General features: G+C 39.6%; 1 protein-coding gene across 1 annotated transcript; it reads right to left on the minus strand.

Annotated features, from left to right (window-relative positions):
- Positions 1-7,265: 7,265 nt before the first annotated feature.
- prr14 (proline rich 14) lies at positions 7,266-21,608 on the minus strand. Its single transcript, XM_037791976.1, has 11 exons — positions 21,441-21,608; positions 19,907-19,935; positions 19,629-19,808; positions 17,564-17,726; positions 17,420-17,485; positions 16,304-16,344; positions 13,059-15,812; positions 12,836-12,977; positions 12,068-12,177; positions 10,671-10,739; positions 7,266-9,430 (listed from the first exon to the last, which is right to left on the minus strand). The coding sequence occupies exons 3-11, from the start codon at positions 19,769-19,771 to the stop codon at positions 9,139-9,141; spliced, it is 3,780 nt and encodes a 1,259-aa protein (XP_037647904.1). The 5' UTR covers positions 19,772-19,808; positions 19,907-19,935; positions 21,441-21,608; the 3' UTR covers positions 7,266-9,138.
- Positions 21,609-21,951: the final 343 nt, after the last annotated feature.

The following is a 21,951-nucleotide window of genomic DNA, read 5'->3' on the forward strand; positions in this document are numbered from 1 at the left end:
GCGGGGCTTCAGTCAACCAACCAATCAACAGAGAGACGCACATAGAAATAAATGTAAATGTAAAAAAAAGTATATAATAATAATAATAATAATAACAACAATAATAACAATAATAATAATAATAATAACAACAATGATAATGATAATGATAATGATAATGATAATGATAATGATAATAATAATAATAATAATAATAGTAGTAGTAATAATGATAATAATAATAATAATAATAATAATACGTATTGTTATTATTATTATTATTATTATTATTATTATTACCATTATTACACTAAATGCAACAATAGACATATATGTAATACAATCAATGAAAGTAGGAGAATTATTCCTGGAGGAAAGGCTTTTTGAAACACTTTTATAGGTACTGATCGGCAGAGGGCTACCATATAAATTCTGTATTACCAATAACTTTAAAGAGTTACAAAATTTTACACAATATATATCCAACAGATCTATATTTCTCTGAATTCTTAGATATTAAAAACAAATGTAATTTTTTTAATGATAAACCAGAATTTTTAACGCATTTATTTTACCATTGTATATGTTCAGTTACTTTTTGGACTTGAATAAATGATTACATATTGTGTAAAACTGTCATTATTATATATATATATATAAATCTCCCTCTCACCCTTGTGTTGTGGTATCTGTGTCTTCCTCAAGCTTGGGTCCTCTACCAGAGGCCTGGGAGTTTGAGGGTTCTGCGCAGTATCGTAGCTGTTCCTAGGACTGCGCTCTTCTGGACTGAGGCTTCAGATGTCGTTCCTAATCTGCTGGAGCCACTCTCCCAGTTTGGGGGTCACAGCCCCGAGTGCTCCTACTACCACGGGGAACACGTCGGCTTTGACCTCCCACATTTGTTCCAGCTGTTCTTTTAACCCTTGATACTTCTCAGCCTTTTCATGTTCCCTCTTCCTGATGTTGCTGTCAGCTGGTATCGCCACATCTTTCACCACTGCCTTCTTCTGCTGTTTGTCAACCACCACTATGTCCGGTTGGTTAGCCAGCAGCTGCTTGTCAGTCTGGAATCTGAAGTCCCACAGGACCTTAGCCCTGTTGTTCTCAACCACCTTCGGTGGTATATCCCATTGGGATTTGGGTACGTGCATCTGGTTCACGAATCTTGGACCGAGCTGTCAAACTAGGCGATCTAGTTCTAAAATTAAACGAGATTCCGCCGTGGCATCGCCCATTTCTCGCTTAAAATGTTTTCAGAAGTAGAATTTGGTGGAGTGTTTAGACGGAATAAAAGAACATTTACGAGCAGGCCGCCACGTTGTTTCCTGTTTGAAACGGCGAGCAGAAAACCAGGGACCATTAGGTGCATTCAACGATCGGGTATGTCACCACTTGAACGGCCAGTTGAGTGGAGCAGTGCGTCCACTAGTGTCCTCGCCAGACCTGATGGACATGTAGCGCTGGATTTTACATTATACATGACCACTGTGTAACAATTTAGCCACAAATTCCAAGACTGACCAAACTCGGTCCAGACGTATACTCAGTTTTGACCGAGTCTTGTTTATTATAAAGCAGGTTTAAGTACTATATAAATACTGTGATAGTATCAAAATGCTCAATTCACATGGAAATACACATAGCCCGTATTCAGAAACTGTGCCTTTAAACGAGCTGTCAGGATTTCTGTATATTTGTGATGTCACAAAACACACAGGAAGTAAACATGGACCCAAGCTGTTGCCTAGCAATGCAATTCCGTTGTAATTCGTTGAAATGCGCTAAAACAGAACGTTTCAGACAGAGGGTAAATACAGGCATATTCAGGCAGACAGTATGAGGAAAATAAAGGGAAACATTACAGCATGTAAACATGTTCTAGTAGAAACATAAAACACAAGTATGAACCTTAAAATGAGCTTCATATGGGACTTTAAAGTGATTTCCCATTGGGGAGAAATTGTTCCTGAATCTGGATGTGACAGTAAGGATGGTCCCATACCTCCTGCTGGAAGACTGGAGGTCAAAGAGATGATTGCTAACATGAGTTAAGAAGTTTGTGACCGCTTTTGAACATACTGTTGCTTGTTTGGATGCATTTAGATCAAAATCTCCACCAGTTCTCGTAACTCTCATTAATGACCAAACTTTATTATAACTTTGAAGCTGTGCTGATTTACTGATGCAAAACAAGGCCATGGATCATAACCAGAGAGGTTTGTCATGTATCTACTGTTAAAAAACACATTTTCTGAATAGAGTTTTGTACATGTGGCTCCATGGGCGTCATTTCCCTCTGTCCTACTTCCCTGAAACAGAGAGGAATGCACCTGACATGATGATTAATTATCAGTAAATGATGAAGTTGAGCCACAACGATTGGAGGAAGAGCCACAGCAGATCCCTCCCATGCTTGTTTTCACCGGTGAGGGCAGATCCAGCTGTCTATGACGGCTGGTTGAGCGTAACAGTGGGTGGCGTCACCTCTGACAAAATGCAGTCAGGTAGTCATGAATCGCTGAGTAAAGGGGGGAGTAAATGTTTGTTATCTCTGGGTGTTATCTTAACAGAGGGATGGCAGGAGACGAGCAAGAAGAGGCCTGTTCCACCCTCGAGACCCAAAAGAAGATGTTTCAAATATAAGATGCAGTGATTGAGCGATGAGCTGGAAGATAAAATCACAACCTCTGTTTATTCTTCCAGGTGCATTTAGAAAACAATGAGGCAGATTGGAATCTGTCGCTGTTTCACCCCGAGGCGAGACAAGTGCTGACACACCTTTCCCAAGTCCTCAGGAATGCTGCTCGGGAAAGAAGCGAGGGAAAGGTTGTCACACTGTGAGTAACGAAAAAGAGGGGAAGCCTGACATGCGATTACAAGGAACAGGATATGAGAAGCAAAGTGAGGAAGGGCTTGACTGTACGTGTGGGAGGACAAGAAAGGAAAGCGCCTGAACAGTAAATGGGCGTGGAAGTTTCACACAGAGTTTCAGTCCCGGCTCTCAGTCTTGTCATTCAGCAACTTATATGGCACTTAGGCAGGGACAAGCCTCCGAGCTGTTTGTCTGTTGGACTCCCTCTACGATGACAGCCGTGGTCATTGTTTGACCACGTGTGAAACCGAAACCTTCACATTTAAAAAGAAAAAGCTTCATGTGGCTCCTTAAACTGGGATTTTGTTTAAAAGACAACACACCTGCCTGCCTGCCATCTCATTAGGACTCAACTATCACTCTGAATCACACATACTGGAAAAAGTAGAAGAAATCACTGAAGGAGTGTATTCAGACTGAGGAGCAGTGATCAGGTTTGTACTTTTAAATTTAACCCTTAAATGATGTGTTTGAAGTGTATCCTCAGGTCAATTTGATATTCTTTACTCAACTTCCTTTTTTCTGCGAGGAACAGATTTAAGATTTAGTTTTTAGTTTTCACAGAACAGAAACTTTCTTACAGTCACTATAAATGATTCACAGGTCTGTGCAGCAACACAATGATGAAAGTATTATTAAACCAGTTCAACCAACTCTTGGCTTAAGCATTTTTCCCAAAGTAACAAGCATGCAGAGTATGCTGGCGTGCCACGTACAGTACAGAGATTAGATACATCTTCACTACGGCAACTTGCCAGCCAAGCGGGAGGTTTCGTCATTTTCTGAAAGTGTGATCGTACAAGTTTTTCAAGCTTTTTTTTTTTGTAGTTAACTGTTGACACTGTTGCGCCACTCAAAGGCTGCTTTCTGTTTCGTGCTGGAAATACCCAGGTCAGAGAGATTCCCATGCTGCTCCCATGAGATAATACTGTGCTGTGAAGAACATGTTTAGACTCGTAGGTGACATTAAAGGTCCCATAGCATGCTCATTTTCAGGTTCATACTTGTATTTTGTGTTTCTACTAGAACATGTTTACATGCTGTATTGTAAAAAAAACAACGTTATTTTCCTCATACTGTCGGCCTGAATATGCCTGTATTCACCCCTCTGTCTGAAACGCTCCGTTTTAGTGCATTTTGATGGTATTGCGACGAAATTGCAACATAATTGCGTTGCTAGGCAACAGCTTGGGTCCATGTGTACTTCCTGTCAGCTGATGTCATTCACATACTCTGCAACCAGGAATAAACTGGGACACATTTAGAATGTTTACGTTTAAAGTTGTGTCAAGGGTCTAAATATTGTATATTTGTGACATCACAAATGGGCAGAAATTCTGACGGCTTGTTTCAAATGCAGAGTTTCTGAATACGGGCTGTGTGTATTTCCCTGTGGAATGAGTGTTTCGATATTTTCACAGTATTTATATAGGATTTAAGCCTGCTTTATAATAAAAAAACATGAAAATCTCACTTTTTTATAATATGGGACCTTTAATATTAAATTCTTTAAACTGAGATTGTCTAAGTCGCTCAGTACTGTAGGTCAAACTACTGCAGGTAAACACATCAATCAGAATCAGAAATATGCTCTTATATTAACATAAAGGAATGTAAGAAAATAGAAATAAAGGAGTATGTAACATGTAAATAATGTACAACATGCTACAATATAAACACAATATATGTAAAGAAATATAAGCAAGTAATTAAATTAAAAATAAGAAATGAGAATATAAGAAATATGTACAAGTATTTGCATTAAGACGTGCATTATATAACATATAGCCACAGTGAAAATAAGTAAATACAAAATGCTCAGAAGGGGGATCTATTTACTGTAACTATAAATGCCAGTATAGTATACCAAATAAATAAATAAGAGTATTCCTTGGAATGTGCAGTATAAATCCAGAATTATTACAGAGTATGGCCTTATTGTTGTTAAGTTAAGTCAGTATTGTATATAGCAGCTGATGGGTGAATCCAACCTTATAAACTATTAATACAAGGTAAACACTGCATGTCACAAGGGCAACAGGTCTCTTTGTTTTTAGCATAAATCAAAGCAGCAGCCTGCAGCACAGGGCCGTCAGTAAAGGGAAGTAACAGCGTTTGTCACAAGGAGATCAAGTGCAAACCCTGTAAAAACCCCTGATATTCCCTTTGGGCCATGTTGAATTATACCTGGACTGCTTCTGGCTTTATCATTATGAGTCCCAAAAAAAAACACGTGGGCCAGGTTTAAGAGGGGGGGGAAATGTTAGTCTTATTATTAAATGACATTTAAATACGTCCATGCATATCTGTGGGAGTTTTGTTATTTTAGTGTACAGTCATAAATGCAGAGTGCATGCAGGGTTATACCAGTCTTACACAATGATATTTGGGTTTTATAATGGAAGGAGTCTCTGATATTGAAACACAACATTAAGGTTGTGTTTGTGTTGCTCTTCATTTCTTATTTATACCATTCTGGCATTTATACCTAACACACTTAATAGATCCCACTTCTCTTTACATATATTGTGTTTATATTATAGCATTATGTACATAATTTACAAGTTACGTACTCCTTTATTTCTATTTTCTTACATTTATTTATGTTTATAAAAGAGCAACTGTAATGCCCCCGCCGGGGGATCAATAAAGTATTTCTGATTTCTGATTAAATAGAGTCAGTATTCAGAATGTAAACAGGTACATAACAATAGAACAGAAAAGATCAAATACAACCCGTGTAGTCAGTGAGAATCGGTCTCATTGTGTCTGAACAATATTCTGAAAAGAAAAGGCCCAAGTGTTTCTCACGGATCTGGGGCGTCAAAGAATACAAATTTTAATTAACTAAACATTTACCTACAGGGCTTGTCTCTGTAGGTCATAAAGTGTGAAACCAGTTCCTTAAATACCCCCTAATCTTGAAAAACAAACACATCTATCAGCTGTGAACAAAGTCAAAACCACGAAGCAGCCACTCAGACAAATTCTTCTTTGCTTTTCAGTCGTTATTTGCACATAACTCACTCAAAATGTTGGTTTTAGTAATTATGACAAACCCCTTCTTCAACTCTGTTTTGCAGAAATGTCTGAACCACCTCAGACAAATGTAACGGTGGATGAAGAAGTGGTCCTTCTGGAAGACCTCAATACCGTCCCAGGGTCAGGCAACAATAATCAAGTAATCATCAGCACAGGACAGGATGATGCCTCCTGCTGCCATGACAGGAACCACAGGAAACTAGCCATCTGCAGCATCATCTGTGGGATCACCTGCATCGGAATCAAAGCTCTCATTAATTCAGTCAAGGTATTTTATCGTCCAGCTCTTTTCATTCACCTCTAAGTCAAAATGTCAAAGAGCCTAAAGCTGCACATTCCCACATACCTGCAGGCCGCTCTAAACTGCAGCAATGTGACAGAAATGTATTTACAAGGATGAGTTCATGGTGTCAGTGAACTGCACATAACACGGTCATGTTTACCACATAAACAGGCTGTGCTGCTGAAACGCAAACGGTTCACATCCACAGTGACCAAATAAGGACATATTAGTGCAACAGATCATGATATGATGTAGGGTCATGCATTATGTTGTTATCACTGGTTGTGTAATATGTGGTTGTAATGTGCTTTAGTTCATGTTGTCTGTTCCTTTATAATTATTACTATGGAAGCAGCTATATGATATGACAGTATGTCATGTGTCTGATCATGTGTGCAGCATGTGAGTCCAAGACAAATCTCCCGATGGGAACAATCAAGTGTATCGTAGTTTTACAGCAGCATAGCAGTTTTTATACATATATTTTTTAATACTGATACAGCAGTTCGGTCTGTGGGAGCCCAAACAACAATGAAGTAAAGCACAAGGGATAAATCGTGTCTTTTAAATCACAAAACCAGACTGAAATATAAACTAGATTATTGCCTATTATCAGCGGTATTAGCTTTGTTATGTATGCACGTATTACTTTTACTGATTTAACCCTTAATTCAAAATGTTGTCTTGTTACTTCAACAGGCCGAGGAGTCGACGGATTCGAGCATCGCTGCAATTTTTTCAAAACGGGCAAAGAAATTTGGCATCATGTCCATCGCGATATGGGTTTCTATTCTGGCTTTAACTCCCATACTGATGGCACTCATCTCGTATATCCTCACTTTACAAGACTGATCAGCTTATGAACTGAAGACAAGCAGTGGAGCGACTGCTTGGATGTTGATGGAGACAGACAGCGGACGATACCAAGCTGGTTATCAACTGCTAAAAGCTATGAAGATATGAACAAACTGGTTGTTACATGAAACACAAAGAGACTTTGTTGTGCTGATAAAATGACTGCTGTACCAGTTAACACATTCCTACTTCTTCTTAACCAGTTAGGTTTTTACACAAGGAACAACCACTTTACAACTTTTACATGTTTTTTTTTTATATGCTGTAATATTTATTTAACAATATATGAACATATGGACAATTCAAGATCTAAATGACAATATAAAAATCCAGCATTGACTATAGTTTGAGACGTGACGCTACATGACACATATACATTATATATTAAAGATAAGACATGCCATTCCCCAGTAATGACCCAATCCTTAATATCACACTTTACTCATTCTTAGATACTGTCTATACTTGCAGGTAGTACAAAAGTTAATAAATTACTCAATCTAAAAGTAGGAACATAAACGTGTTCATCAAGGATCGGGTCTCTACTGGGGAAAGAAATGGCAGTGCTTCACCAGAACAAGATCCTGCTCTTGTTGCCAACATTATCTCGGCACTATTGCATTGTTACCTTATTAGCTTTATTAATGTCAAATGTATCAATATGTTGTACTTTTATTCAAACATATAAACAGAAACTATTTCAGAATAAAACAAAAACATTTGTGCTCTGAGTTGCTTTAAGTATCTTGACACGCCCTCGTAAAAACGGTTACAAACACGCCTACAAAAAACACGTCTATTTAAACAGAACGTCTTACAGGTAAGGCAACCGCATAAAAATTTGGCCAAAAAGAAAAAATACTTACATAGGCAGATTATCATGAAGTTACATTTGCAATACAAATATATAGACACCACAAAACAGTCCAGAGAACCACAGGTAATAAAAAGCCAACCAGCAGTGAAATAATCTGGACGCCGTATTGTTTCTTACAACAAAAACCTCTTCAGCCAGAAAATCTATAAACACAAATAATTGAGTATTGAGAACTGAGTAAAATGATTAACATGTGCTGCTTGCAGACACACTTGACAGTACATACAATTCCTGGACAGACACTTGAAATTGGCTGCAGCGAATACAAATCTCTTGCTGGCATATTTAAAAGTAATTTTCAGCATTTAATAAAAAAAAAAATAGCTGCCTTTATGGATTAACTTGCTGCAAGGTCACAACTTTCATTTCTAGACAGCTTCACTTGTCGCTGATGGAAAGCTGCAGGGGTAAAAAAAGGACGGCAGAGGTGTGAATGACAAAAAAGCGACTTACTGTATAATGCATTTAACAACTATGGCGTTAACATGCGTCCTGAGTGATTGGATCACAAGTATGTCTGTTCACAGCTGGCATTAGAAGGCTCTCCACATGCGTCTTGAGTGACCACTTGTGATCGGATCTCACTTCCCCGCTCTATATGCAAATAAACACGTAGTAAACACATGGCTAATACAGCAGACGTTGTGACGTAATATTACATGAATGTCAGTAATAATATCCTACATATTCGTGAATTTGGGTACATTTTTTAACATCTAAATATAAGGTTATTGTACCGGCAGTCCCCGGGGACCTACGTGCCACCGACACTGACGCCTTTGCCAGACAACAGCGGAGCACAGAGCTTCAGAGAGCCGGGGATAAGAGAGAGCGGGCGGGCGTCAGCTCCATGCAAAGCAGCGAAACACAAACACATCTCCGACAGTATGATAATAACGCACTTTGCATGCCTAGTCTGTAGATATATGATCAGATCTCAATGCATCCTCAATGAGTGCATTCACATAAGTACTTAAAGCTGTCCACTTGTGATCCGATACTCAGGACGCATTTTCATACCAGTCTGAACATGGGCCAACTTCTATGAGGCGATACACTTCTGGCAGGCTACAAGTGCTACAGAACGCAATTCTTCAATAATCACTCGTCACCACAACAATCAGATTGTGCTGACAAAAAAAGAGCTGGAAGACTCACATGGGAATCTTCATGTTGGTTAGAAACAGTCTTATAAACAGATTTATCTCTTGCAGTGGTTTTTTTTTTCTGTCAACTGTCTTTCTGATCGTCTATCAACCACAGATTCAACTGGTCGAGTTTGGCACAGAGAAGCGTGTCCACGTCCTGCACGCTGAGCGGCGGCTCGTCTTTAGGGAAGCCCCCTCGTCTCGTCCTTGAAGATGAAATACCTGCCTTTCCGACGCCAACAAGTGGCTTCTTTGGTTTCCTGGCCTCGCCGGCATCCAGGAACTCCAGAAATCGTTTGAGACGTCTCAGACCAAACCAGGACTCGGAGCCATTCCGCCGATTGAGAGGCACCTCGAATATGGTCTCCAGGCGGCTGAAACCCGAGTAACAAAGTCTAATCAATGAGCGAGTTCAGGAAGTTAGGGCAGTAGAATTAAGTAGTAGTTATTGCGTTAGTACAGAACCATCAATATCAGCTGATCTAAGCAACGGCATGATCTTTCCTCTGGCGCCACCCTCTGGTCAAACTTCTCCTCACTAGCAGCAACAATCTGAGGATGTAGCTGTGTCCCAAACCCATATTACTGCACACTAATTCTCAGCAGGTTTTGAGTGTGTTGTGTGTTCACACTGGAAAAGTGACAAAATAAAGTAGACCTCAAAACACTCCTACAATGCAATGTAGGAGGAACTGCTCACAGCTGGAAAGGATTTATTATTACTTTTTATGGTGATGATGTCATAATATATGATGACAGACAGGAAATAATACAATACTTGCGCAGTTTGTCATCAAACTTTGACTTGAGAAAGTTACTGCCACAATTGCTAGATATACTGTCATTTTTTTTTTTACATTCAAAGCTTCTATTGAGGTTTTCAAATGTAAAAAAGAAAAGAAAATGACATTGCATTATTTACGTATTGCATTATTTCCTGTTAGTATAAAACGGTTAGGCACGTTGGCATCCTGTTTACTAAGTGCAAAAACGGTATACTATAAAGATATGTAGGCTGTTATGGAACTGGGACACAGCAGGTGCCTCCATCTTTCATCCATCAGACAGTTTTGTTTTGTGGTTAGTTTTGGGCGTTGCAGCATCACAGGTTTCGGCTGCAGAGTTTCTCTCAGTCTTGTCTATAACATGTTTACAGCAAGGCTTCACCCAAGCCCCTTATACAGAGACATTTTGTATTGCAATCTCATATTGCATGTTGAGTAAATTCATTATTTGTAAGTAAATTCATTATTATTAATTGAATTAATTGAAGAAAAAAACACAGTTTTATAAATGTATAAAAGTCTGACTCAATATTTGAAAGAAACAAATGGCTACGACATGTCAATTTGTCACTGCATCTTCATATGTCCAGGAGCACAGCATATAGCTATAATATATAGAGTTGGTTTTACTGTTCCAAAGTCTAAAGGGAGAAGGTGGTGAAGCTGTAATTTATGTTGTCTGGCTGTATTTGACTTGTTAACCTTTCTGAAATACCTATTGTGTGTGTGTGTGTGTGTGTGTGTGTGTGTGTGTGTGTGTGTGTGTGTGTGTGTTTTTGTGTTTATATGAATCATTTAACATGCATTTATGTTGTAATGTTGACCTTACCTTTCAGGAGGTTTGCTGAAATTCTTATTGGTGTAAATTTCTTCCAAACTAAACTCCTTCTTTTTCAGTCTGTGGTGTAACATGAGAAGAAGAAAAAACACAGCTGCAATTAGTCTGAATATTGATCGGTGTTCAATAGTCAACAGACATGTATTGACACGGACATTAGTTAACTTTCAATGGCAGTTGAAAATGTGACCCAATAGAATTTGTCCTACTTTCATACAAATGTGTTACATGTGTTTGATTTTGCTTCAAATGATCAAACATGAACTTGTATATTTATAACCAGCACAGAAGTTCTTTTACTTAAAGCTGCAGTGCGTAGAAATCCGGAAAACGCAAAATCCTGCATCCCCTCGAGCTGCTCTCTCCTCTCTCTCCTCTCTCCGCTCTCCCCTCTCTGTCCGAGGCCCCTCCCCCCACACGAGAACGGGCATATGCACGCGCTTCATACGTGCTCGCTACATCTGAGGAGGCTACCGCAGCGAGCTACACATTACCTTCTAAGGACATCAACAGTTTGGACTGTCTTTTTGAAAGTCTGTCTTTCTTCTTTTGGGTTGTTTTGAGGTGTAGGCAGTTGCTGCCAATGCTGGAATAGCAAGCTTTTCAGTAGGTTGTTCCGCCATTGACCGAGGCTTTCACTATCTGCAGAGACCAGACGTGAACGCGCATCTCCTTTTGTGGAACAGCCAATAGGAACGCTCTCTCTGAAATGCCCTGTGATTGGTCAAAGTCTGCCGTCACGGGCAAGATTTTCTAAAGCCTGTAAACAGAGCCATGAGGAGGTGCAGAGGTGTAGTTTTCTCTCAGATCACTTGAATTACAATATGCTGAAAGGTTATTATGGAATTTTTGCCAAATTATGCCAAAATATTGTTGCCTACTGCCACTTTAAAGGTTGCATCTATAAAGACCTTATAGACCTTTGTATTTGGCCCAGAGTTTGGTTATCAGACAGACAGGTTGCCTAACCTTTGAACTTCCTGTGTGTTACTATTCACCGACTAGGTAAATAATAATACTATTTCTATAGGTAATAAATAGACGACTGAAAGAAATACAGTAAGTGAGTAAGACCCTTTGGTAAATGGTGAGTGCATGAATAAAAGCAGCACATTCAGTGATTTTAGAGCTAGGCTAAGCATTTGCTGAAAACCCTCTTGGTTGCAACATGAAAACAAAGAAAATGTTTGTGAAGCATGGAGTTTGTGTAAAATTGCAGTAAAACACGAATGAAACAACACTAATGTGCGACCAGTCGCCACCTGAGCTAGCTCCATTCGCTGATGAAGGCGAACAAAGCGACTATAAGTTGAGATTCATTTGTCACACATATTGTCAGTTTCCGAGGTCTAGAGTGAACTCCCTTGCTCATGTATTTGGGTATTTACCTGATGGGTTTGGGCAGGCCCATGGGGGTCAGGTTGTTCTGAGGTTTGGGTAAAGTTTTCCGAATTCTAATAGACGACACCTTCCCTCGTTCCTCGAGCTTTTGCACCACCTGTGATGATGAACAAGAGGATTAGTGACCTAAATCATTCTGAAAGCATTACAAAATGTAGTTGTGACAAAAGTACAGTTATATAGTAATAAAAAAATACACTCAGAACATATCAGCTTTTTTTCAGATTTTCAGAGCTTTCGCGTCACAAATAAAGGTATCAACCAATGAAGTTGTGTGGAACGGGTTGTGTCGCGCCTATATTTATGAAACAACAACTAGGAGGCCCCGTAGTCCGGATCAGGATGGTAAACTTTATTACTCCTTTCAATATTGACAAAGGCAGTGTAGACCAGATCCACTGCTTAACCTTTCACAATAAAAGTCCTAGACATACTGTATAATATTCACAGGTGAGTATTTCGCTATTTCATGTCGTTTATTCGTCAAAGGCCTTTAGACTGCATTAGTGGTATCTAGGAGTACCTAATAAACTGGCAACTGGGTGTAAATCCAGACAAAGAAATTTGAGTCATAACATAAGTCATAACATAAACTAATGACAAATGGCAGTGTCATGTCTTAAACTACCAATTTTAGTATCAGAAACATTCCAAAAATGTAAAGGGATTCAGTATAAAATGATGCTCGATAATAATGTGTTATAATTACACCTTTAGTACAAGATGTCATAACACTTGTGTAAAATAATGTATACCTTGATTTCAGAATCAGACAAAGCCTTTTCTTCTCTCAGCCCCACATCTTCAAACTCCTGACTAGATGAGCTTGTGTCCTCGCCATCATCCTCCTCTTCACATTGTCGTCTTCTCTCAATCTCACAGTCCAAAGTATTCCCACTGCAAAGAAGACAAATCAGTTATTAATATCAGAATGGTATTATCATAAAACACCTTATTAGATTTATAAAAGTGTGTTACCTGCTACTATAGTCTAATGTAGCATTAGAGGAGTCAATTCTTTCGAGGAATATCAATGGGTATATCGGAGGAGAAGAAACATGACTGGAATTGCTGGGACTGGCTGCAGATCCTCGGCGTTCGACCTTCTTAGAAAGGAACGCCAGGGGGCTCGAGAGGAAACCGGAAGCCAGAGCTGTGAGGGAGATGCTGGGAGAAAGGGTGAGACTCATGGACAGGGGCTGGGAGGCTCGGTCATACGGGAGAGATCTTCTGGATGGGTACACCTCCTTACGAAGGCAGAGAGGGGCGATCTCCCTCTCCACTTCCACACTGCAGACCGTGTGTCGACGAGCCCGCCGCAGGGATTTGTGGGCATGATGGAGAGAAGGAGTGTTTGAAGACTGGTGTGGCGTGTGAATCCTGCTGTGATGGGCTGAATGCAGAGAAGAAGTCCATGGTGTGTCATGGGGACGGAAAGAGGGGATCTCTGGGCAAGAGTAGCTGCGTAACAGGCGCCTTGACAAGCCGTTTCCTGCGGAGCGTGAACTTGTTGTAGCCAAGTCTGCATCGTCCATAGTGATGGAGTTTGTCACCTCTTCACCTTTACGTGTCCTACTTTGTAAAACCCTGCATTTTCTCCTTTGGTTATCGGCTCTCCTTGGCTTAATATTAACCCTTCTTGCACTGGACCTCAGCCCAGAGACAATAACGCTGCTGTGGTTACTGGCGTCGGCGTCAGTGGAAAATACCTCATCTGACACAGAAGCAGTGCTGATGACATGCTTAACATTATGTAATTGTACATAACAGTCTGAATTAGGTCGGGAGGGTGGAGGAGCAGGTTGTTGAATACTTTCAAACGGCGTCATTTCAAAATATAAAGGGTCCATAGAGATTTTATCTTTTCCTTCTTCAGGCTGGTTTTCTTTGGCTATCAAATGAAGGTCATGGATACATTGCTTTGTCTCTTGACTCCCACCTGACGCAGATGATTTAAGAGCATCTCTAAAACCCTTTTTGGGTCTCTTAGAAGGCTTTTTGGAGCTCTCCTCTTTTTGAACTTGCTGAGATGTCTTCAAATCGGTGGGCGTGAGATCTAAATGCTCCATTGATAGAACTGGGGAGGTAGAAAACAAAGTGCTGTCCGACTCTGTAGTTGATTGGATCGGAGATTTCCGTTTTAGTGGTTTCTTGTTTATATTCCTGCGCTTGCTTGTGCTCTGGAGCGGCTTTATAGCAGGACGGGTGAGGCCTTCTGATGACAGCTCCTGCTCGGCTTGTTTCGTAGATGCGATTGCCAGATCCATACTGTTATTATCAATGTTTACATCGGATTTACAAACACCTGATCTTGTCTTCAGTCTTTTGGGATTCACCTTGCTGCTACCCTTTTCGTTGTTCTCCGACACACTACTGCTTTTATCCAGTGAGCAAACCAACATCGCATCAGAGGAACTTTCCGTCTGTGTGTTTAACACTGACTGCATTTCTTGTCCACCTTTTCCTTTCTTACTTGCTCTTGTTGAAACAGCCTGTCTTTTTGAAGCAGGCTTCAGCGTTTCTTCCTTATCTACGATGGGATTTGTCGACACAATTTCTCTTCTCGGTGGTCTCAATGTGCCACTATCCGAAGCCACATTTAATAGCTCTTGTCTTTTTGTATACCTTGTACAAGGATCTGCTGTCAATCTCTTCCTTTTTACAAAGTCTTGGACATGACAGTCCAGGTCAACCCCCCGCTTTGCTCTCCCAAGACTTGCAGCTGAATCAATTTCAGAGTTTAGCTGCTGAGCATCCAAAGAAGGCCTCAGTGTCCTTCCATTAGCACCGTCGTTTAAGTTCTTCTGGTGGCTTAGGAGAACCAAACTTTCTATTTTCCTGCCAACATCAGGCTGAGGACAGTCAGTGTCAGGCTGAGCATTACAGACGGAATCACCTTTGTTTGATTTCATGTGAGAAAACTGCTCATCACTAACCTCACACTCTTCCTTTTTGACTTCAGGTGTTGAGGTAACTTTCTTTACTCCAGATCTAGTTACTGTGCATTTCCTAGGCAGTGGTTTCAGCCGGACAGTCACTTTGTCCATAGCACCGGACATCTTTAACTTGGGTTCATGTGAGGCACTTACATCGACAGAGGGCTGTAACAGTGTGGAGGACTTGATAACTGATTCTGAGACGTCCTCAGAAACAGAGCAGGGTAAGGGACGGCATTGCAAAGGCACAGAATCAGGTGAATTTTTTTCCTTCTGAGTTATTGCACATTCATCTGCCTGATCGGAGCTGCGCGTTGGCAACTCCACATCAAACGATAATCTTTTTGAATATTTAAGAGCAACAGTTTCTTCTTGCTGATTAGCTTTAGCGTCCTGATTCCCATTCTCACTTTGTGCTTCTGGATGAAACGTATCGCTTGGCTCTGAGTGTTTAACGTCAGACGCTCCATCGGCCAGTAGCTCACACTCATCGAGTTTGTTTGGATGGTCCGTGCACGGTGGAGGACTGTTAGCTCTGAAGAGTTTAACAGGACTCATGACTATCTCTGTGAAACTGGCCATCTTCAACTTTAATGACTGAAACAAGGGGCCGATCACCCATCCCTTCGGGGGAGGCGCATTTTGAAAAGAGTGTCCAACAGCCAATTCCCTGCACGTATCCATGTCAGATCTAGTGGTGTCGAGATTCTGTGTGGCATCAACAGCCAACTGCTCAACTACATTTTCTGCAGCAGAGACATTTGGTTTCTTCTGTGGGCTTTTCTGGTCCTTTTGCCTGGAACAAAAATGGAAATCAGACTTTCAAAAACACAACTCAAAAGGCAGAAAGTGTCATTATGTCGAATAAAAACACCTACATATCATTTTCTTGTGAAAACATCAATATAAGGTGTCAATACAACATCTTGCATCTGACATCCTACCACTCTCTAGTTCTCTGTTCATTAAAACATGCCCACATCTACAATATGCCCCTTTTCCTGTGGCCTGATATTGTAGGTCATCATATGGAAAACTACTCAAACCATGCCTGCATCACAGACTGACCACAGTTACTCACAGACAGTTTCATATACACAGTTATTCCAAATTTGTAAGACCTGTTTTTTTAAACATTCTAAAATAATACAATTAAAATGTCAATGTGCATAAAAAAATGTCTGTATGAGCAGTTTTACCAGATAAATAAAAATGTCTAAGTAAACACTTCTAACTAAATGATTATCATGCATACACAAGCTGAGAAGAATTTGCTAAAACACTTACTTATTTTGGCTCTCTGCTGCAAAACTGATATCAAATCCATCCTGCAAAATAAATACATAAACAGTTTACTGTTGTTTTAAGAAAATTATGTGTTTGGCTGAGCATTGATGCCATCTAGAGCTGCAAAGATTAATCGGTTAGTTGTCAACTATTAAATTAATCGGTTTAAGTAATATTTTAAGAAAAAAATATGTCAATTCTCGGATTCCAGCTTCTTAAATTTGAATATTTTCTAGTTTTCTTTACTCCTCTATGACAGTAAACTGAATATCCTTCAGTTGTGGACAAAACAAGACATTTGAGGACGTCATCTTGGGCTTTTGGAAACACTGATCGACATCTTTCACCATTTTCTGACATTTTATAGACCAAACAACTAATCGATTAATTCAGAAAATAATCAACAGATTAATCAACAATGAAAATAATCGTTAATTGCAGCCCTAAAGCCATCCGAGTTGCTGATCCAACAAACTAATTCACCAACAAGTGAACGCTAAAATGCTGCGATTTGTAAAAAAGCATTATTAGCAGATTTTGCATTTATAAAAGAAAAAAAAAACTTTTCCAAACCTCTTTCTCTTTTGATCAAAATTAAACAAAGCACTATGCATTCATGATTACTGTGAACTTTTACATATCTAAACTGCACGCTTTTGGTCAATTTAACTAATTCCTTTCTTGCAAAAATTGCAATTTATTTGCACTAACTTCAGATTTGTAGTTTGGTAGTCATAACAGCCAATTTACTTGTTTACCTATTCAGTAATATGTGTTGATTCTGAAACACTGGTACTTGTTTACCTCTACAATTTTGCACGACAAGGGAAAGAAAAGACAATGAAGATACATTGCATCGCGTTTATGCGTTACTGGGTCACATTAAGACACTCGATTGCTTCTCTGTGTCAGACGCAGCAGACCGTGAAGGAGGATTAAAACACTCAATTAACCCTCACACCCCGTTCAATGTACAGGTCCCCAATGTTGACATACACAGCCGTACAGCACGGCTGCTGCACAAACAGATTACTGAAAGCCTTATTACATGAAAAATAGCATCAAGGGCATTCAGACAGACACAGAGAGGGTCGAGTGTGAGAAGATGTAACTGACCTCGTTTTGTTTCTCATGTACATGCGCGCCTTCAACTCTTGGCTGCCTGGACTGAGACACTTGTACCTACAAATCAGAGAGATGCATGAGAACAGTGACTCGTTTGATTATTGAAGAACAAGATTTTTTCAGTTAAACTCCTACCATGTTCGCACTCTCCCTTTGTGTCTTTGAGGGGGACGGATTCTGTCTGGATTCTGTCTGAGCTGCTCTGTCGTCTTTATTGCTCTGCTTTTTGGGAGTTTCTTCTCTGATCTCTTGAATGCGGCCACTCCTTCTGTGTCCAGAATCTCCATTTTTTGCACAGCTGTGAATCAGAAAATCAAATCAATATGCAGCATTTTTTGTTAAAATACAGTGATAAAAAAAAAAAGTTTTTCTGCATCAGAATCTGGATGTCCCAATCTGAGTCCTTTACAGATCAACATTAGGGTATCTAACACACCTAAATGACAAGGTGGAGTCACACTTTATTCTTCCCAAGCTACTAAATTCAAATACTGCAGGTACAGTATTGAAACTATAAAGTTTATGATCTTAAATTATTGATATGAAATGGAAGAAAGTTTAACTGGAAGAATGCAACTCCTGAAAGTGACGTGAAGTGATCAGCTAGCTAGAGAGTTCTTGGGAAAATAAAAACACTCGCAGTGTGCACAGTTACAGAGTGATGCTTCTTTTACCTCATGCACAACCCTTGGCTGACACCGGCTGCAGAGAGCACACAAACAGCCAAGTTTTATTTTGGTCTGCCATCAAGTTACAAACAGAATTAACGTTAAGCAGTGACAGCTGATATGACCTGCCGCCACTCCATTCGTCATTTTATCCGGCGAAAGCGACAGTCAGTGCCGGCTAAAAATGAGAAGCTGCTAGCTGAATGTTTTGTACGCTGCTCTTTGCTAATAAGAGAGAAGAGATAACAGATTAGTTACGGTCGGAGCTCAGCGAATCAGTGTGTTTTGCCAACCGGTGGTGTCAGAACAGAGTCACTCAGGGCGCAACTAAATAATTTCTCACATTCACACCCTCTGATTTTCACTTTGATATGCAGAGCACTGCTGAGCCCGGCTGTCATTAAGCAGGCTGTGTTGGTAAAGTAAGGATCAGATTTTGATCAGCTTTATTTTAGCTGATACCGATGCTTTGGAACGGCTCAGGACATCCCTAATCTGTATAAGTATTGGGCAACAAAACTGCTTAAAAATACATCCTTACTGGAGCCAATATTTAAACTTATCGAAATGCAACTTATCAAGCATAAATATGATGAATTAATTAATAATTTTGAGGACCTAATCTTCTTAAATGTGATAATTACTAGCCAACTGTGAGCTGATCATTACCATCCAACTTTCTGAGCATTTCTTTCATACGTTTTGTGCTGATTGCAGGGAACAGACTAGAGCTGGGCAATATGGCCAAAATCTTCAATCACGGTATAGGTAATTTCATATATCTCGATAACGATATATATCATGATATAGCATGTTTTCTGGTAATTCAATAAATAAATAGTCTATATGAAATCACCACATGGTAAAGCCTATTTTTGTGTCAATTAAATACTTGACAAATGAAGAATATTTTCCTCAATTTAAGAACTTAAACGCAAAATGAACAAAATACTTTTAGGTGAAATTATAGAGGAAAAAAAAAAAAAAATACCCCGATCACGATAGAACAATATAGAAAATATATACGATAAGACATTTTTATATCGTTTTGACGATATACATTGCCATATTGCCCAGCGCTAGAACAGATACACTTAAACATTTACAATAATTTTGTAAAGTATGTGTAGCTGAGGTGGGACCGTCAACATCTACATCCAAACTTCCAAACCTCCACCTGCTGTTTGACAATATTATTTAAAATAAATGTTACAGGCTTCCTACATTTCTGGTGAGATAGCTGTAAGTGACTCAAGACAGATCCTTTGTAAACAGGTGATAAGACCACAGTGTTTTGTAGACATCTGCACGATGCATAGTAGTACACCAGATAAATCCCAATAGAGAAAATACACGTTGTTAATCTCAGCACTGATGGAAATGATCATTTATCAGATAGTGGTCAAATTCCCATAGCATGTACTCCTTGTATCTGGAAGTCCTAAACCGTTCAGTCCTTAAAGGAAAGAAAGCAAGGAGGGGAAAATACATCTACAGCAAAAGAAAGAAAAAAGGTGCCGCGACAACTATACCTGGGAGTGATGGAGGAAAGGGGGAGGAGAGGTGGTGGAGGTTCACTGTGGGGAGGTGCACTACAGAAACTGTTTTGGGGAATAGCATGTTCATCCATTGGACAAACTATCTGAGGGAGCGAATCAGAGGGATAAGTCAACATCCCCTTGCTCTCTCTTTCTCTCCTTGTCTGTCCTTCTCTGTAAATAACAACAACGAAAACACAAACAGACATGCGGGAAATCATATCAGTATGAAAGTACATCAAAATAGCTCTCAAACATTAAGCTTCACTTACCTTTCTGATCTCTGGGATGGTGGTTTATTCTGGAATGAAAAATTGTAACATCTTTTAATAGTTTCTTTTTTAAATTGAACATTTTTCATCTTTGATTTAAATCCTGATTGGATTGATCCCTTCCTTGGTACTATGGCTGTCAAAGTTAACGCGATTATAACATGTTAACACAAATTTCTTTAATGCCACCAATTTCTTTAATGCAACTTGCGATTTTTAGGTTGTAGCGAGCTCAGTTTTAAAGCTAGAGTGAAGATACTATACTACTAGAAAACCTAAGGAATCAATTGGTACCAACCATGTCATACCAGCTTGTCGGGAGGGAGGTTAAATAACAAAATTTTGGTGAGGACAAACTGTCATGGCCATTTTCAAAGGGGTCCCTTGACCTCTGACCTCAAGATATGTGAATGAAAATGGATTCTATGGGTTCCCAAGGCACATTTTTCTTGGGCGCTACCCACATAAACAGCTGTGCTACTCATCCCACAAATGCATGATCCTTACAAGTTGGACATCATTGTGAAGGTAAATAAACAGGCTTTCCAACGATGTAAAATACAATGCCAATTAGCATTTTAACAACAGAGAAATAATCCACCAAACACAAGTTTCTGAACTTTTTTTTCCCAGTTTAGAAAATAAATCAAGTGTGGTGGTTATTAGCTATTGTGCAAATATTGTTGCTGGTTTTAATCTCAGTATTTAAGATTTTAAACGTTGATGTGAATCTAAAAAAACACCCTTTATAGTCAACATCTCTACAATAATTAGGTTGGTGGAGAAAACATACACTAAAAACTGATGTTGTGAATTTGAGCTTGGACCATTAATCAGAATCAGAAAGGTGTTTATTGCCAGGTGTAAGAGGTATACACTAGGAATTTTCTTTGGCTTTGTTGGTGCAAGACAAACTGTATAATAACAAAAGAATAGATAAAAACGTTAGAATAAAATAAGAATAAAAATGTACAATTTACAAAATAAGCTATAAACAAAAATACATTTTAGTTCACTTAATAGTCCGTTAGCGAAATGTTGGCTACGCCTATATTAGCTAATAACCTTGCCAACTAAGCTGATAAAAAATAAACCATATTTTATGATTCTAGCGGATTAAATATGAATTAACGTTTTTAACTGAATGAAAGCGGTGGTTGGATAAAAACTGGGCGACGTCTAAATGCTGGAATGGAAACTGTTTCATTTTCAAACTTTTATTTGTGAGGTAACGTTTGTTAACATTAAACCTCACCGTGTGTTAAACAACAGCTGTCATTAAAATAATAGTGTGCATTAAAACAAACATTAGCCACACTGTGAGCTTTATTGTAACTCCTGCATGGTTTAGCTAATATTCACCACAGTGTTGTAATATATACAGTTTCATCAGCACCGGGGATTAGACGGAGCCGGTGGAGCTGTCATCTCCTCTAACGGTCAACTGCTCTCTATGAGGAGACTACGTACATCCTGGTTCTGTAGTTTAGCTGAAGACGGTTTTTTATGGCTAAATCACAGTAAACAAACTTACCAGAAACGTGTAGCTTTGAACCGCAGGCTGGTAGTCCGACCTCACCGTAAACAAGACATGCTGGACGGACACGGCGCCCTGCAGCGACTCACTAGTAGGGATGGGTCGGTCCGGAACGAGCTGGTTCAAAAAGCCGTCTCTTTTAACTGAACGATAAGAGCCGGCTTCCGTCTGACGGTACGTGTCCACAGGCTCCGTGCTTTCCACGCTCTCCATTCATTGTCTATGTAAGCAGCCGCGCAATGTATTCTGGTAGCGTGGCGTCGCGATTGGAGAGACTAGGCGTCACGACGCCCGCTCCTTATTTGCATGAAGTTGAGGGCTCCGCTACTTTATGCAAATCACTGGCGTCCGACGCGACTTGCTACCTCTCGAAACTCCCGATAATCTTTTAAAATAAACGTTGTCGATCCAAAATAAAGACAGATTCAGCAACTGCGTGGATTATTTCTTGCCTCAAATGTTTTCAGAAACACATTTCAGTGAACTATTTTCGTGAAATAAGAGAAGA

Source organism: Sebastes umbrosus, chromosome 14 (assembly GCF_015220745.1).
Source record: "Sebastes umbrosus isolate fSebUmb1 chromosome 14, fSebUmb1.pri, whole genome shotgun sequence".
In the NCBI taxonomy this organism is placed as follows: Eukaryota; Metazoa; Chordata; class Actinopteri; order Perciformes; family Sebastidae; genus Sebastes; species Sebastes umbrosus.